General features: G+C 45.1%; 1 protein-coding gene across 1 annotated transcript in view; it reads right to left on the bottom strand.

The window, feature by feature from the left end:
• The window catches only part of TRPC7 (transient receptor potential cation channel subfamily C member 7), a 69,334-nt gene extending 51,725 nt beyond the window's left edge, over positions 1-17,609 (bottom strand). Inside the window, exon 1 of the mRNA XM_054389026.1 lies at positions 16,836-17,609. Coding sequence (XP_054245001.1) covers positions 16,836-17,588 — 753 coding nt within the window. The 5' untranslated portion in view covers positions 17,589-17,609. The remainder of the gene's footprint in view (positions 1-16,835) is intronic.
• Positions 17,610-18,567: the final 958 nt, after the last annotated feature.

Raw genomic sequence — 18,567 nt, forward strand, 5'->3', positions numbered from 1 at the left:
GTGCTGTAATCAGACCACATGTTCTAATTGGGGTGTTCACAAATGGAGATAAGCAAGAACTTCCAATGTGAATGAAAAGAAGACACAATATAACACCAAGCAGGTGTTCCTCTCTGGTAGAGCAGGGGCATGCTCCATAGCAGAAACTGAGGAGACTATCAATGTGCCAATTTAGTGCCCTGAGATGTAAGATGCCCTCAGGGTGCAGGCAGAAAATGATTGTATATTTGCACCTAAATCTAACACCTAAATACTTGGTGGGGATAGGGTCTGTAGAGTGAATGATATCAAGTATGGGGTGAAGTAAGGCCTGAAATGTAGATGAAAGACAGATTGTACTTTGTGCATTCAAAGTGCTCCTCTCTGATCAGTTCAGTGCTTTCATCTTCACCATACCAAGAAGAATTTCAATATGTAAAAAGCTCATCTGTTCACTGAGAGAACAGCTGCCCCAACTGAAATACCAGCCTGGAAGTAGCTACAAGAATCATGAAGGACAGTGAATAGAGCTGAAAATAGATGCAGGCTGGGAAGGCAGTAGCAACCTGCCCACAGGTAATGGAGACACTTCATTAGTCCAGCAAGTACAAAAAGATGAAGGGTGAGAATTCTCTAAGCTTTACCTCCATTCTCTATGCCCTGTTTGCAAAGCTCACAAGCTCTTGCTTATAGCCAACACCTTTTAGGTAATTCTCATCACCATCTCCACATCTTGTAGATATTAGCTTGTATTTTATCTCCTCTGCCTTGAGGAAAGCAGTTTAGCTAGAGTCTAGGAAAGTGCTTTTAAAGCAGCTGTAAATGGCAAGCTGCCAGCTGGCAAACTCCATCAGGACCAAACTTAATTCATATCTCCAAGCCTGAGGTTTTAACTGGCTTTGTACTTACGCAGAGACTATGAATGATTTTTCTGTCCAAAATTATTTACCCCAATATTGAAGCAGAAACACAATTTAGGTAAGGTACAGGCTGAGGAAAGGAACAGGAAAAGGAACAGGAAAAAGGAAAAGGACAGAAGGAGAAAAAAAGAAAAGGGAAAACAGAAAAAAAGTAAAAGGAGAAGAGGAAAACTGAAAGAAAGCAAATGAGGAAAGGAGACTTTCCTCATGGGTGAGACTTTCCAAGCCTCAGTGACTACTGAACCTGCTGTGTCCTCTGATGATCCCTTCTACAAAAGCATTTGTCATCTTCATTCTGGCTTCCTTAATTCTCAGAGTCAGCTCAGACAATCCTGCCAGTGTGACAGTGAGAACACAGCCACTCAGAGACTCTCCTCATGTCCCTCTGCCAGCACAGGTTATTGGCTGCATCTTTACAGAGAGTTGAGCTGAGCAACAGACTGGTAACCAAGCTTCCCCTGCCCCTGGTCTGCAGAGTGTAGCTTTGGTGACACCAGCAGAAATGACCTCTCTGCACACAAAATCATGGAACTATAGAATGGCTCAGCTTGGAAGGGACCTCAGAGATCATCTTCTCCAACCTCCCCACCATGGGCAGGAACACCTCTCAGCTAGACTCAGCTGCTCAAGGTCTCATCCAACCTGGCCTTGAACACTTCCAGGCAGGAGGCATCCACAGCCTCCCTGGGCAGCCTATTGCAGAGTCTCATCACCCTGACACTGAAGAACTTCTTCCTCAGCTCCAGTCTAAACCTCAGCTTAGAGCCATTCCCCCTTGTCCTGTCTCTAGACACCCTCATGAAAAGTCCCTCTGCAGCCTTTCTGTAGGAGCCCTTAGGGTATTGGAAGGCAGCTCTGAGGTCCCCCTGGAGCACAAATTGTAACACCTGGTAAAAACTCCAAGCAGCCAAGATTCACAGGCAGCATGGAAGTTAGACTGGTGTGTGTGGCTGTGCTGTACAAATCACCTGTGCTCCACACAAGTAAGCATCTGAGATCCTGCACAGCCTGCACAAAGCAGTGCTGTGACAGTGGTGGGTTTGCTTTTGTGTAGGACACAACCTGCAGCTCCAGGGCAAGGGTTAGTGAGAAGCAGAGGAGTCAGGACGTAGAGATGAAGGAGACAAGGACACATTTTTAGTCACTTTTGGTTGCACCAAGATCAGAGCCCTGAGTCTTCCCTGAGACAGAGAGCAAGACGACCTCTGTGTCTTGCAAGGTGCATAGGACCAGCCTCAGTTTCAGCACTGTCTCTGACAGCTGGGTTCAGCCCCCACATCAGGTATTTCATGGCCCTCCCAGTCTAAATAAGTTCCAGAGAAGCATTGCACACCTGGCCAGGCAGTGGGCTGCAAATGGGTGTCCTCCTCCTCAGCACAGCACAAAACTCACAGCTGAAGTGACAAAATCCAGCTCAGTCCTTTCAACAGCACTGCAAAACCAGACACAGGCAATCCAACAACCCAGACCTTCCAGACTGCTCCCATCAGCTACCACATCACAGAAGGTGAGGAGCAGGAGTTTCATAAACCAGAGGGATCTTTGCAGCAATGAGAACCACAGCTCACATGAGAGGGATGCTGGGGCCTCATCCCAACAAGCTGGTTGCTGTCAGGTCTCAGGGTGGAAGATGAAGCACACCAGAGAGCCAGTCTGCTTCAGCTACCACATGGAACAGTATTTTATTTCCTACAGAGCAGAGCAGGATCAGGATTAATGCTTGAGAATATCACAATATAATTTAAAAAAAAAAGGCTAGAACATAATAAAAGGAGTCCAAATTAGCCATTTCCTGCTTCTTCTAAAGCTGTTGTGCATGTGGAGTTAAAAATGTCTAATTTTGCTGGCTTGAAAAGGCTGATGGTACTTGTCATTCGCTGCAATTTCTCTGAGTACCCTATTATTATCTGTTGATTATGTTCTAAATGAACTCTGTCATGTCTCCACATCTGTTCCAACCCACCCAGATCTCTTCAGAAAGAGCTGTTTCGGGTCAGAGGGATGCAGTCTGTGCAAAAAAAAAAAAAAAAAAAATGCTAAGGAAAGTGAGAAAAGGTGAGACCAGTAACCTGTCTTGGGTATTTCCTTAAAACCCCCACTACCTATAAAGAGATCATAGTCAAGGGTTGAAAAGGATCTCCGTGCATGGGAGCCTAGCTCTGAAATGGCAGCACTGCAGTGCCCTTCACACAGCACACACGGATGTCTGACCTTGAGGCTGCAGTGAGCAGGTCTGGGGCTTGCTGAACCTCTCAGTGCAGATGAGCCTTCATCAGACACCAGAGTGGGTGAAAATCCATCAGCTCTGTGCGTATTTACAAACTACCTTTCCAGTCCCAGATTCAGGAACATGATTGGGTTTATTTCCTGCTGATGCTGGTAAAATGCTTGCAAGTGTTTCAATGAAGGACTGCAACAATCTTCTTTGGGGCTTCAGGGGTTTTGAAGAGGGATGAATTTGCCAATCAATCTGGAGGGTTGTTTTGGTTGTAATTGTAGAAAAACTTCTTTCCTTGGAGGGTGCTGGAGGTCTGGGGCAGAGAGGTGGTGGTGTCTCCTCCTCTGGAGAAATTCAAAACCCACCTGGGTGAGATCCTGGGCAACCTGCTATAGGTGCCCCTGCCTCCAGAGGTCCCTTCCAACCCCACAATGCTGGGATTCTGGGATTATTCAGTGCACAGTTGTTACTGGAATTGAGGCCACAGACCCATGGCACACAGCTACACAACAACCTGTGCATGAAAATCCCTTCCTGTGCCATCATTTAGGACATTTCATTCAGTTCCTATGAATTGCTTCCAAATAACAACCACAAAGAGCAGGACAGGAACCACAATCAAGAGTGTCAGTAGATACTGTAAGAAGAGAGAATTTCAGGTGTCACAGGTTGTGCTGCTCTCCTGTGTAGTACTCCTTGTTCTGTTAGCCTGTGCTAAAGCTTCAGGGTCAGATCTCTAACCAGAAAAGCAAGTACCACAGATGAGTTTCCCTTTCAATATATAACCACAGATCTGGCTCAGAGTGATGTAATCTGCAGGCCTTTTCATGGGGAAAATTAAAAGCAAGCTATCTAATGCTGCTTATCTTTCCTACTTTGTAACCAAACAAAAGGAGGAAAAGTGGAGCAGAGAGAGGATGATGCTGAAATATGAAAGCCCTCATTTCTCAAGGCCTCTGGCCATGGTATATCGGCACTTACAAATCTACTCCACTAGAATTTGAGGGTTTCCGCACAAATCCAAGACTTCTGGAACTACTGGATGGGAAGGTCCAGCATCTCTGACCAGGGCTGTCACAGTACCCAAAAGCCTTTGCATGCTCAGATTAACTGCCCAGCACAAATCAGCTAAACCAGCCTCCTGAGAGCAATGCAGGAGCCACGTACTCAGCAGAAGTCTGGCATTGCTGGAGAGCATTAAATCTGCTGTGCAAGTGCAAGCTGTAGGCACAGTGCACAGAGCCTCCTTTCTATGTTTCCTTGAAGCTCTTGGCTCTTTTCATCTAATCTACATCACACAAACATATATATCACAGGGAGAAACATTGCATTGCTTGGATGAGCCTTTGGAGAAGCAGCAGCAAAGGAAAAAAAGAAACCAAAACCCTACAGAGGTAATTCTGTAAACATCAAGAGAAAACTTCCCCAGATAAGAAAAAAAAAGAAATATGAAAGGAGGACAGAAAGGCAGCAATATTCCATGCTAGATTGGAGATGAAATCTTTAAACAAAGCATCATATCAAATATCCAAAATGCTTATAAACATTGGCCAATTAGACATCATATGAAACATGCAGAAGCCAATTTAGAAGCTGTTGGACAGACTTCCTTCTGGGTATTTACATTGCCTGAAACTGGCCATATGTTGAGGCATGAAAAAAGCATTAAAAAAGGTATAAGGTCTGCAGGAGGGAAGGCAATGAGAGGAGATGCTAACAAAGGTCCCTCCACTGATCCTGTTCATGTAACTGCATTATCCTCTGAAGTGCACTGGGCACCCCTTCCAAAGAGCTCTGCTGACTGTGCACATAACTGCTGACAGGTCTGAGTGCAGCTGAGTGCATTTGTATTGTCTCCAGGCTAAATCCCTACATGCACAGACTATGCCAAGGCTGTATACTTAATTTTCCAGAAAGCAAACCAGTGACTTGCTTCATGTCCTCTTGCTTCCTAAGTGGCTGCACATCAGTGATTTTTTGGAGCTCTGGTGTACCGTGTCCTAGTTGGTGAGCATGTCTCTGAACACAAAGCCAAGTGCTTACTTAAATGATTTCCCCACTCAGGTGCAGGTTGCTGAGCATGTCTGGAGGTAGCAACAGATGTTGCTGGGTTCACTTTTTCCATGATCCAGACCTTGACTTCTTCACCCACAATGAGCATAATATAATAAGTAATCTGTTCAAAGAGGAGAGTCTGACATTTCAGAAGCATGTCTCTGTTGTTTCCCAAGCAATTTGGACCACTCTAAATGGAGCCAAGATAAACAAGGCAACTGTTAGCTCTCTGAAGAGTGCCCAGCTGCAGCATGGCCTCCAGGCAAAGGGTGACTTCAAATCAGCCTCAGGAGACACCAAGAGATGGGTGCAAAGGGAGAGCCCCAAGAGAGTGCTTCCTGTGCTGGCACCATCTTCGGCCAGAGAAGTTCAGCAAACCACAGTATGCTGTGATTGAGGACCAAAACCAAACCAGGATCCCTTGCATCATTAGAAGGATTTCATTGGCAGTTGCATTGACTCAAGTACCATAAGAATTATTTCTTTCTTCTCACAAAGTTAGGTTTCCTAGCTGCAATTCCTCTCTTGCTATGCACCACAGAAGCCTGTCTCTGAGGCAGCACATCCCTTCAAGAAGTGAGAAATCAATCAAACCACTGACTTTGGATTTCACCTTGTGCCTCCTGAATGGTAGATGTAGCAAATCCTCCAAGAAACTGGCCAAGCTGGTGCTAACGATTGCTGTGCTGGAGTTATAAATGCCCTTCAGATTTGTTATTGTGCTTTTACAGCATCATTCACAGGTCCTGGCAGAAGTTTAGCCTTCAGCAATGACCTCTCAAGACCTTTAAAGTTTGAATTGTCTTTAGCAGCAGAAGGGAGAGGTTTGCACCTCCCTCTTTTCTTTCTGTTCAAGGTTCTATCTGATTAGTATTTATCAACTCTACTGATAATTGCTTCTGGGACATTGTTCATTTTTGAGACAAATAAAGCTTTAGTGGGGCCAGAAAAAAAAAAAAGACTAAATTTTGCCACCTCTTTCCATTGATAAAGACACTGGAAAATGCAAAAACACTTCCCTTTGACAGCCACTTGAAATTATTTGTTACAATACACTTTTTTCTTTTTTAATCTAAAATTAATGGATGAGTCTTTTGGGGAATTAAAGCCATGGTTCTAGCTTATGGTTCATGATAAAGCCATGGTTCATAATCCTAGGAGAGAGCTAAGGACTGAGACCGAACACAATTCCTGACTCTTTTGCCAAAGTTTTAGATTGCCCAGCATCAGAAATTGCAGATTCAATCCTCTCTCAACTTTTTTTTCCTCACACAGACATTTTTTTCTTTTCTGTTTGAAACTTACAATAACTTTCCCCTCTGCACTGAAACTAGTGGATCGTTTGACTAACCTTAATTTCTCCCCCTGAACAGAGAACAATCTTCTAATGCACATCGAAGCAGCTGCCAGGAGAACACCTCCATCTCCTCTGCTGCTTTCCCTCAAGGTCACCTTGGTTCTGCCAAGTACCCTTCCCATGCAGCTCCCCAGCACACATTTGAAGAGCCATCAGTGCTGTTTTACCTTCTATGAAGGTATTTAAATATACTCAGAACAGAAATTATGTCGGTTGACAACAATTTTTTTTTTTTTTAAATGAGAGCCTTAAGAGTCTCAAGGTTGGCAGAGCAGCTTTTCAAGATAAGAAGGCATTTGATGCGTTTCTCTTTCAGAGCAGCTCAGCTGGCTTTCTAACTCACCTCACAAACAAGCCAGATGCTTTGGATTCCTCAACTAGTGAAAAGGTGGTTTCTTTCTTTTCTTTTATTTTACCTTGGTGCAGATTTTCCCAAGCTCATTTGGATGTTTCTGCTGGAGCACCTGTTTTCAGCAGATAAACTGCTGAGTCCCTGGATATCACATAGGCAGGACAGGCGATGCAGAGGGATTAACCGAAGGCTTTGGCATGCGAAACGCAGGAACGCAGGCGTTCAGCGAAGGAGGGCGGCTGGCTCCCTGGCTCCTGTCAACAGCTTCTCTTCATTAAATACAAACTACGCCTTGCAAGATAATACTCTGCTAAGTCTCTTGATGAGGAAGAGTTTAGGACCTGTAAATGTCAGCAGTAAAACCAAGCTCCTGAGGATGCAGGATGCTCCAAACCCTTCTCCGTTATTTTCAAGTGTTTGCCTGCTCCTCGTGTGGGAGCATGACACTGAGAAGTGGCTTTTCTCATCTGGAAAACTGCCAACGTCCCTTGCATTAGAGGAACCTTTATATCAGCCTTACTTTTGGCATCATGCAGAAAGAATTCCTCTTTTACCCCCAGGTGCAGGGCTCCACAGCAGAACTGGGGTTAACTTCTTTTTCTTATCACCCTTTATGTCACTTACCCAGGAGACCACAGGCAGCAAATCTGCAGCTCTGCTGTGATAAATGCATCACAGCAGAAGAGTTACCTCTGGGCCAAGCTCTTCATTTCACATGCCATCCTCCATACTTTTTCTCTCTGGCATTTTCCCCGTGTTTATTACATTCCTGCTCTGTTACAAGCTCCACTGGGAAGGACCCACATTTTCAACACAAATTGAGCCTGAATAGATAGCTTCCTTGTGCTAAATGCATTAGCTGCTCTCCTTCAAATGTGTGGCTCTTTTCAGCTCAGCTGCTTGAAACCCTTATGTCTCCTGCAAACCAGATGGGAAAAACAGGGAGAAAATAATGGGTTTAAATTTAAGCCAATTGTTTACTTAACACAGCTACGTTTATCCTCCAAACCGAGCTAAATCTGGCATTTCAGCTTGCTTTAGGAGCACACTTACATGTTCAAAGGTTCTGTGAGGCCCATCTCTGGTGAGAATTTTGGCTACAAACTGCACCTGCAGAGCAGGAAGAAGATTCCTGCCTTAACTCAACAGCCATAACTAAAATAATCACATAATTCCAGATCTCAAACAGCCAGCTACCACAGCTGCCAATGTCCAGCACCAACAACTCCTTGGAAAACTAGTCACAATCATCACAACCAAGAAGTTGTGGTGCCCACAGCACCTGAGCATCAACACAGCCCTTGGGAAGAAGTCCTGGTCCAGGGCACTCCTGACCATAAGGACAACATCCTCTAAGAAGAGCAGGCTTAGAAGAGATCCTGCAGCACTCTCTTAAGCAGAAATAGGAATATAAAAATGCCTATAATTACATTTCTCTGTCATGAAATGAGTCCAAATCTTGTGCTGGGATAATGACAATAAAATGACACACTTGGAAATAAGCAATTTCCGTGCTGCACTGCTATAAAGGTCCCTGCAATGAACTATATTCCAGGAAATTGTCAGCTTTGATCATGTAAATACCAAAAAGCCCACAGATCCTGAAGTACCTAGCAGCACTTTGTGGTGCTGTGAAGCTGTTTGTGTACCCTTTCTGTTTGTCCACAATCCAGAGGATAGCCTGCCTCGGTGCAGTGGGGACGGGCTCACTATAATTATCCACAATAACAACAATTAGCAGCACAATGAGGAAGAAACTAAATCACTTCTCATCTGCATCCTCTTTAACGCTGGGCTCGAGATCCTCTGAGTGTGTTACACCATTTCCATTCATTCAGATGATATTAATTCCCTCCAGTTTATCCAAGGATAAACTTACCTGACTCTCTTCTCCCATCTGCTGATCTGGTGTGATTATTCTATTCAGAGCAATAGTTCTAATTAGGTTCATTTGTAGTTCCAGGAGCTATCCTTGCCCAAGGTGACTAATGAGCAGCAGTCTGCTTGTAAGGAACCCCCCAGCTCCAAACTATTCCCTAAATGCCAGTGCTGGTATCAACTCCAAGCTTGGGCTTTTGGTGTTGCTATTCAAACACAAGGCTCAGCAATATGGTATTCGATTGATATTTCAGCAGTGACAGAATCATTTCCTGTCTGTTTTCCTCATTTGGTTTCAGCTTTCCAAAAAATATCTTCATCTGTGACACTCCAGAGTATTCCCCCCTCCTGGTACCATTTCTTGCTGAGGGGGGGAGGAATTGGAATACAATATCATTTTACAGCTGTAAGCACACTGAGAAAGCTCTTTCATGGTGAAAATGTTGGTAAAGGCAAGTCATAGGAGCTCTGTCCTTGCTGCAGAAGACCCAGCAGCCAGGATGGAAAAGGCCAATTCCTCTTTCCTCTCAAAACACCAGTCTGAGAACCAGGACTCATTTTGTCTTGCACGCTCAGTGGGCAAGAAAGGCAAACACTCTGTCAACTAAACACAGGCAACTGGCCAAATCATTCCCCTGTTCATCACAGTGCTACTGGCAGCATATTTGGCAGAGAAATGCAGAACCTCTTCTCCTGAGCAGCTGTCAGGGTTGTGGTCAGTGCAGTGCTGGTGGTTCAGCTCTGCCACAGCAGCCTCCACCTGCCTGCACAAAGTCCCATGGAAGTGGGGCTGGGCAGCCAGCAGAGCAGTGAGAAGTGAAACAGAGGAATTTGTCTCCCCTTCACTGCTTGGGGACTAGAGAGACAAAGGTAAAATTCTGTGGGATTGCCCAGATTGTTGGGAAAGGTTTTGGTAGAGCATAAATCCTACCTACTGCCACAGCTGCTGAGTATTGATTTGCTGTGATGGATCTCAAATCCTGGGTTCAGCTTTGGGTCCCTCCCTTCAAGAAGGACTTTGTGGTGCTGGAGCATGTCCAGAGAAGGACAAGGAAGCTGCTGAAGGGAACGGAGAGCATGGCTGGTGAGGAGCAGCTGAGGGACCTGGAGTTGTTTATGCCTGGAGAAAAGGAGGCTGATGGAAGCCTTTCCTGCTCTGTACAGCTCCCTGAAAGGAGGTTGCAGCCAGGTAAAGGTCAGTCTCCTCTCCCAGGTAACAAGGACACGAGAAAACAGCCTCAGGTTGCACCAGGGGAGGTTTAGGTTGGATATTAGAAAAATTTCTTCAGCAAAAGGCTTGTCAGGCCCTGGAACAGGCTGCTCAGGGCAGTGATGGGCTCTGAACATTTATCAGAAGTTTTTGGCAGGTGAAGAACAAACACAGTCACATTGCTGGGGTTTGGCCCATAGATTGCTATAGATTCCTCCTAAGACTATTTATATATCAATAGTACCCCCCTTTACCAACTCCTGCCTCTCAGGTCCCTTAAAAACATGTCCAGGCCTCTTGATAGACATGCACTCCTGATGCAGGGTCAGCAGGGAGGTCTCCCCTCAACCTCCTCTTCTCCAGGCTGAACACCCCAGGTCCCTCAGCTGCTCCTCACCAGCCCTGGTCTCCAGACCCTTCTCCAGCTTTGTTCCTCTATTCTGGACATACTTCAGCACCTCAATGTCCCTGTAGTGAGGAGCCCCAAACTGAACCCAGTATTCGAGGTGCAGCCTCCCCAGTGCTGAGGCCACCATGAATTAATGGTCTTGTTTCTTCCAGGTGCAGGTGTGGGTTGTGGATGGCTGAGCTGCACCCTTCAGTAGGAATCACCTACTGCTCGGCTTTCCTGTGAGCAGACACAGTTGCTAACACACCTTAACACCCCCAGATACAAAACCACCTCTTTCAGGACATCTCCAAACCTCACAGCTTTGGCATCAGTTCTAAACCACTCTGAACATCTTTGGTGATTTTCTTCTCATGCAATGTTCTAAAACCATTTTCCTTGGGCAACGTGCCAGGCAGAAAATGATTTAATCACAGAACAGGCATAGAAAGAGCACTTACAATAACAGCTCTCCAAGTACAGTGGGTATTTCTCAATTTATAAATATTGAAGGAGAACAATACAAGAGTCACAAATTTGGTGGGATTTTTTTTTTTTTGAGGTCAGAAGGGTTCTTTGCATCCATTTTCCACAGCCTCTGCAATTAATCCATTTAGCTCTCCAGACAAACTCAGTGCAGCATCTATCAGTAGTGGGTTTGTCTCTGAGAAGGAACATCATGGAGAGTGAGTTCTTCATGTACAGAGTGAGTCCCATTCAGCAGGCCAAACACAAATTTCACTGCAGGGTTTAAATATATTTTCCTTCTCCCAGGCTGTTTCCATTATAATTTTTCATTTCCTCTCTTATTTTCATACCAAATTTGTTCCAAGAAAAGTTAAAGTTTTAATAATAGGAAATCTGGGTTTTTTTCCCTGCTTTACTGGGACCTGATTCTTTCCTGTATTCTGGGGTGGGTAATTGGTTGCCCTTGCTTATGCATTTGCTTTGCACAGGTGAAAATTGAGAATGAGGATCACAGCTTCTAAACTCACAGGCTTTCAAGGCAGAGGAGGAAATTGGCTCTTGGGTGAGGAGGGGGGGTGGATAAAGAACAGTTCTTCTTTAAGGCTAAAGGCCACCAAGCCACATCCCTGGCCACATGTTTTAAATAAATAAAGTTCTTATGAAAGCCCAACCTGGAAAAGTTTGGCTCCCACACTATGAGGAAGACGTTGAGCTGCTGGAGCATACTGAGAAAAGGGCACTGAAGCTGGTGAAGGGTTAGAGCACAAGCAGCTGAGGGAACAGGAACTGTCAAGCCTGGAGAAGAGGAGGCAATGCATATCATGTGAAGTTCAGAGTATATACTTAGGTGGCTTACTGGAGCAGGAGCTGTGCCCCAGAAGTGCCAGATCACCCCTAACAGCTACAAGTCACTGAGTCTCCAGGGCTGTTTCCCCTCTCTTGCTAGCAGCAGGAGAATTTAGGGATTTGAGCCTCAGCTGTTTTCCTGCAGCCCCAATGAAATGACAAGGAGTTCCTAGCAGGCATGGCCCTGTAGGCATCTACACACTTCAAGCCATCACAAATAGCACAGCAGCCAGCTGCAGCCCACCAGCCAGCTGAGCCTGGTCGTGATGCTCATCTGCACTCAAGGGTCTGCTTCTGGATTCCAACATCTTTCAGAGAAAGGACAACAGTTAAAAGAAAAATGACAGCAAGAGGCACATAAATGGGAAACAAAACCTGGTGGGCTGTAGTAAATTGACTGACAATGTTGGCAGGATTGGTAAACAAAGACCACACACCATATGTCTATCAGGTGATGGATTAGATCATGCCTTGGGTAGCATTTTAATCAAGAAGAGCTGAGATCTGATTTGCCACTTAGGGCTGGTGAGATCTTTTCACATATTCCTTTGTGATTCTCTAACTTAATTTGTCTGGATTGCTAAATGGAAGGAACTGGCTGATTGTCCTCATCACAAGGACATTCCCCAGCACACACAAGCGTGGACTCTAACCGCAGAGCAAGCAAAGCTGCAAAGCAGACCTGGCTCTAGAGTGGGACCTCACCAGAAACAGGAATGCACAGTCACAGCCTTACAAAAAGTCAACAGAACTAATAGTCTGTGCTTCACTCACTGCTGGGATGGGGACAGGAGTATGAATCCTAACCCTGCTGTTCAGGACAGGTGCAAGGGCATTTCCTGCAGACTGGGTGCTAGAAATGCAATCTCCTGAGGGCTTTGCTGGACATATATAAATGATTCTATTGACTCTGCTTTTAATATTCCAGACTTGGAAATGAGTCACCTGGCTGGGGAGAGCTGGTATCTGTGAAGACATCTGCGTTTGGTTTCACAGCAAGGTGACATGGGAAAGATTGATTTCTCTCAAAGATGGGAGCAACTCCCATCAGCTTGGCTCATGGGTGTTGGCTTTCTCACAGGGACAAATCCTGGCTGTGTTATCTATGCTGGAAATGACCTCAAGCTTATTTACATGAGCAAAACAAACAGAGTAGATAGATGAGAGAAGGATTATTTGCTTTATGACTCAGGCCCTGGATGTACCAATTTTGAAAGAAATGGGAGTGTACACAGATTTTTTTCAGTTTGAGTAGCTCCAGATCTCTTCTTACAATCACCTGTGTGTAACACTAAGTTCTACTTTGAAGCTATAAAATACCTTAATGCATCATGAGATACAGACAAACTGGTTGGGATGTACTAGGCTGCTATTTGCCTGACATCCACTCCTGCTATTAAAGACCTATTGATTGATTGATGGACAGAAAGGCTGCTAAAGGCCAGCAGTGTGAGCCAGCCTATGTCCTGAGTCCCATTTCCCCCTTACTAACACTCCCATAACTGCTTTATGATGTGCCATGCTCATGGAAAGACAGTTCTTGAGAAATGCAAGTGCATGGCTGACTCTTAGCCATTTTGGGTGAGAACAGCTTCTGCTGCTGTCAAAAAGAACAGACAAAGTGATTTGCACCTTGCAGTCTTCATTGGAGTCTCTCTCAAACTATGGCCAACCACAGCTAATGCAACTTTTTTCCTTTCAAATGGTTCACAGGGCTGCTTTGTTTCATCTTTCCTATCTGAACAAAGAGGCAAGTCACCCAAAGAGTTCCATGCTCTCTAAAATCACAGTGCCTTTACTGGCTCCCCAGTCAGCTGTGCTGAATGCTGCTCTTGCATAAGAGATTTAGGGCAGCAAGCAGCAGGTGAGAGGCTCTGCATTTATATTTTAATTAACTCATGCTAGGAGTTCCTTCATGGGTTACTTAATTACTATTTGTCCACCCACATTATTAAAACCTTACTCTGTGTTCTTCCCTTCCAAGGACTTTTTGTACCTCCTGAATAAGATTGCACATAAATAACAGTTCTGAACCAATGCCAAGTGACAATTTAATAAATCCATTGAACACCAATTGTAATTACAGAACTTTAGCAACAAAACCAATACATTCTAGGAAAGTTTTATTTTAGGCACAAAAAAAAGAAAAAAGCCCTCTGGATGTTGTCTGCTTTCATACATTTTTATCATTTGTGGGCTTCTTAAATACACTTTCAGCAATTGTGCCCTTTGCTAGAAATAGATTCACAAAATCATAGAATGCTCTGGGTTGGAAGGGACCTCTCAAGGTCATCTACTCCAGCCCCCTGCAGTGAGCAGGGCCATCCCCAACTAGATCCCTGCTAGATCATAGAATGGTCTGGGCTGGAGGGGACCTCCAAAGGTCATCCAGTTCAAACCCTCTGCAGTCTGCAGGGACATCCCCAACTAGATCAGCCTGCCCAGAGCCCTGCTGAGCCTCACCTTGAGCATCTCTAGGGATGGGGCCCCAATCATCTCCCTGGGCAACATGTTCCAGTGTTCCACCACCCTCATTCCTAACATCCAATCTAAATCTGCTTTGCTCTAGTTTGAAGCCATTGACTCTTGTCCTGTCCCTGCAGGCCTTTGAAAACAGTCTCTCCCCATCCTTCTTGTAGCCACCTTCAGTTACTGGGAGGCTGCTATTAGGTCTCCCCAGAGCCTCCTCTTCTCCAGACTGAACACTCAGCTCCCTCAGCCTGTCCTTGTAGCAGAGGTTCTCCAGCCCCTGATCATTTTTGTGGCCTTCCTCTGGGCCCTCTCCATTAGCTCCAGGTCCTTCCTGTGTTGAGGGCTCCAGACTTGGATGCAGTACCCCATGTGAGGTCTCCCCAGAGCCCTGCTCTGTGACAATAACCCTTTCTGGTTTATTAATGCCATATTCCACACTGATTATGTCAATAAGGATAAATATTTTTTACACAAATACCTACATCTGTGGGGGTGTTCTACAGAAAGCACACATTAAAATCTTGAGAAGTCTCTCATTTCTGGAAACATTAATGTGACAACGTTGAAGTAACCTAATGGTAAGGGTACTCCTGAGGTACTTCACTGATGTAGGTAGATGTGTGTTGCACAGAGCCTTCCAATAAGGCAATGGTCTTGGAAAGCCTTCCTGGAAATACAATGATTTGGCAAATGGTTTTCCAGTACTGATTTACTTGCATCCATTTGCCAATTCTGGGGAGATACAACCACTGTGAGACTATTCAGCATTTGATTGCTTGTCTGCTCCAGGAGGATTGATGGACCTGCCAGGGCCAGTCTAGGCCATGTTGGCAGCTCTGTGAACAAAAGGAGGGATTTTGGTAGAAATAAGATTGGCTTTTCTGCAGTGAGACTCTTCTCAGCTGACAGGCAGGCAGTACTGGAGCTGCTCATGCTGCACACAACTTTTTTCTTTTTTTTTTTTTTCTACTGAAAAGAAGACAAATCATCCATGAGATATTCATGTTGTTAACTGTGGGTGTGAGCCCATAGCATGTGCACACTGGAGTAACCCTCACTCAGGCAGCCAGAGTCACTACACCTGATGAGATTGCCTCACTAGGACTGAATTTCATGAAAGTCAAAATTCCCTTCAAAATAGTTGTGTCCTCCTTGCATCTCTGATTCACAGGGTAAAAAGAGTTTGCAAGATTTTGCCCTAATTTTATTGTTAAAAAGCTCAGTGGTTTAGGTGTTTTTTCCTGTTAGAGCCTTCTGCCAGGGTTTCAAAGGCAGCAGCCTGAGAAGGTTCTTTCTTCTCACTTTTGAATTGGAGAGCATATAGCTACAAAACCTGAAATGGATGCTTTAACACTTGAATAGTTTTCTAAATTAAAAATAATGGATTCTTGGGAGGTGTCCTACCCCAGTTTACTCCCAAGATGGACTTTATTACCCCAGTGTCAGTGATGAGTCTGTAGCTGCACAATAGCTGTAAGTCAGAAAGAGGCTTACACTGATGAGAGAGCTGCTGAAGAGGAGCCTTTTTTTCATCACTCATTTCTCTTAGAAAGGGAGACAATGCTATTTGTGTCATGTAAGTGACTTAGAGAAATAATGCAAATTATATTGGACATTTGCAAGCTCATGATAATGGCAGTCTTGACTAACTCATAAGAAGGTTCTGCAAGTTCCACTGTTAGGTATGGCATGATAATAAACTCCATCACAATCTCCTGATCATCTCTCTCCTCCTCCTTCATGAAATCCATCACAAACAGATGCAGCACCAAACCATTAAGATGCAATGCAATTTAAATTACTTTACAAAAAGCCCTAATTTTTACCCTTTATCATTGTAACAGGACTAGATGCACTGGATTCTTAAGTCATTAAACCAACCTCTGGAGCTCTGCCTCTAAAATAGATTGCTCAATTAAAAAGACTTACCATTCTTACAGAAAAAAAAAAGAGTCTCAGTTTTTTAAATAATCTATTTTTTATTCCTGCTGCAAACTAGAGATTCTAAGCAATCACAGCATGCCACATCAAAGCTCTGAGTAAGAGTTTCTCTCCTGTAATATGCAATATTTCCTTCCAAATACTTATTAACTGGAGATGTGCAGCAGTCTGAATCAATGAGTAGTTAACACATCTGGGAGTTTCTTAGCTTATGTTTCCTCCCTCACCCCCTCAAACACCAAACCAAGACTTCAGAGAAGCATAGAACTGTTGAGGTTGGAAGAGACCTTTAAGACCAAGTCCAATTCCTCACCTAGAGCTTGCAATCCCACCACTACTGCTAAGCTACTACCACTAAACCATGGCCCCAGCAGCAGGGCATCCATGCATCTTTTAAATACCTTCAGGGATGGGGATTCCATCACTGCCCTGGGCAGCCTGTTCCAATGCCTGAGAACCCTTTCTGTGCAGACATTTTTCCTAATATCCAACCTGAACCTCCCATGGCACAACTTGAGGCCATTTCCTCTCATTGTGTTGCTTGCTGATGTGAGAAGAGACAGACCTCCACCTCACTCCAACCTCCTTTGAGTTAATTGTAGAGGGTGTTGAGGTCTCACTTCAGCCTTCTCTTCTGAAGACTAAACAACCCCATTTCCTTCAGCCATTCCTCTTAACACTTTTCAGACGTGTAAGACAGAAAGTCCCCTAAACACCTTCAGCCCAAAGAAAATGAAAAGGCATAAATTACCTTAAATTCAGTCTCAATATTGGCGAGTCTGGCCAGCTCGTTGCTTAGCTCTAACGCAGTAAGGACAGGGTCTTCGCTGGAAAGAGACAGATAGGCAGCACTGGCTAATCCTTTGTAGGCATTCATCCTGGAGCGGGAGTGGCTGAAGGAGTCCTTCCTCTGCTTCTCCAGACATTCGCAGCACTTGCAGAAGTAGTCGTGCGGCCGCTCGATCCGCGCGCCCTTCAGCAGCAGGATGTGCACGATCTCGTACTCCTGGCAGTGGGCAGCCAGGATGATGGGGGTGATGTCGTGGGAGAAGCGAGTGCCGTCCTCGTCGTAAGCATAGAAATCATCATCCCGGAGTTCCTGCTCCAGGGGGCTGAGGGTGAGGCGCTGGCCCTGCGCGAAGGCCGGGTGGTTCAGGATGGCCTCGACGATGCGCACGTAGCCTTTGCTGATGGCTAGCAGCAGGGCGTCTCCCACCCGCGCCAGGTTCTCCTTCTTGAGGAGGAGCTCTGTCACTTCTAGGTGCTCGTTGCCCACGGCGAGCTGCAGGGCATTCTGCCCCATGTAATCCACGCAGTTGAAGTTCAAAGTCTTGGACTCCTCCAGCATTTTGCGCACCACAGGGATGTTGCCGTACTCGGCGGAGTCGAGGAAGCGCTCCTCCTCCGCCGTCAGGCTGGTGCCCTTCTCGTTGAACATGTAGGCTGGGCCGCGGATGGCCTGCCGCCGGCCCTTCTCCCGCAGGGTTGTGTGCCGCCGATGCATGTTTGTAGAATGGCTGCTCCTCAACCTGCACAAAGCCAGAGGGGAAGCTTGGTTATGGCCTTGGGGAGTCACAATCATAGAATCACAAAGGTTGGAAGAGGCCTCGAAGATCAGCAAGTTCACCTGTTGACCCGACACCACTGTGCCCACTAAAACGTGTCCCAGATCTCCACGTCTACACATCTTTTGAATGCCTCCAGGGATGGGGACTCCACCACCTCTCTGGGCAGCCTGTTTAATGTCTGACCACTCTTGCAGTAATTTTTCCTAATATCCAACCTAAACCTCCCCTGGAGAAACTTGGGTCCATTTCCTCCTGTCCTGTCACCAGAGAGACCAACACCCACCTCACTACAACTTCTTTTCAAGTAGCTGTAGAAAGCAATAAGGTCTCCCCTCAGCTTCCTCTGATCTCTCATAACCTGAAATAAGGTTGGAAATGTCTCATTATCATCAGGTGTTTCTACCTTTTTACAGTAGTTTAAAGTCCTGCAGATACACATGGAGTAAAGATCAGTTCTATGGACAGCAGACAAGTTCTCTTCTGACTTGAGCACCCTTCTGGATTTCAAGGAACATACACAACACATTCTTAATGAGAAATAGGCAACAATTTGTATGAACACAATTTTTTCTCTTCATACTCTTTAGCATTTAATTACACAGGAATTAGGAATGATCTCCTCAAGGGTGCATTCCTCTGAATTACTCTTCTTGAGGTTTTATCTTTGAGGGCATGAACCCTACAGAAAGCTCACAGGTCTCCCCATGTCAATAGAGCTTGGATTAGGCCAATAAATTATGCTTCATGAAGTTAAAGCTCCATAAAGTTAAATACTTGGTAGCAAGGATAAATGTATTGTGTGTTCTGATAAGGTTCAGCTGTTACAAGCAAACCACCTCTTCATTCACTGCTTTTTCTTTTCATGCTACACAACACCATTTCTCTGTTGCCTGATCCAGAGCAGTTTAATGAATG

The sequence above is a fragment of the Indicator indicator genome, chromosome 18 (assembly GCF_027791375.1).
Source record: "Indicator indicator isolate 239-I01 chromosome 18, UM_Iind_1.1, whole genome shotgun sequence".
NCBI lineage: Eukaryota > Metazoa > Chordata > Aves > Piciformes > Indicatoridae > Indicator > Indicator indicator.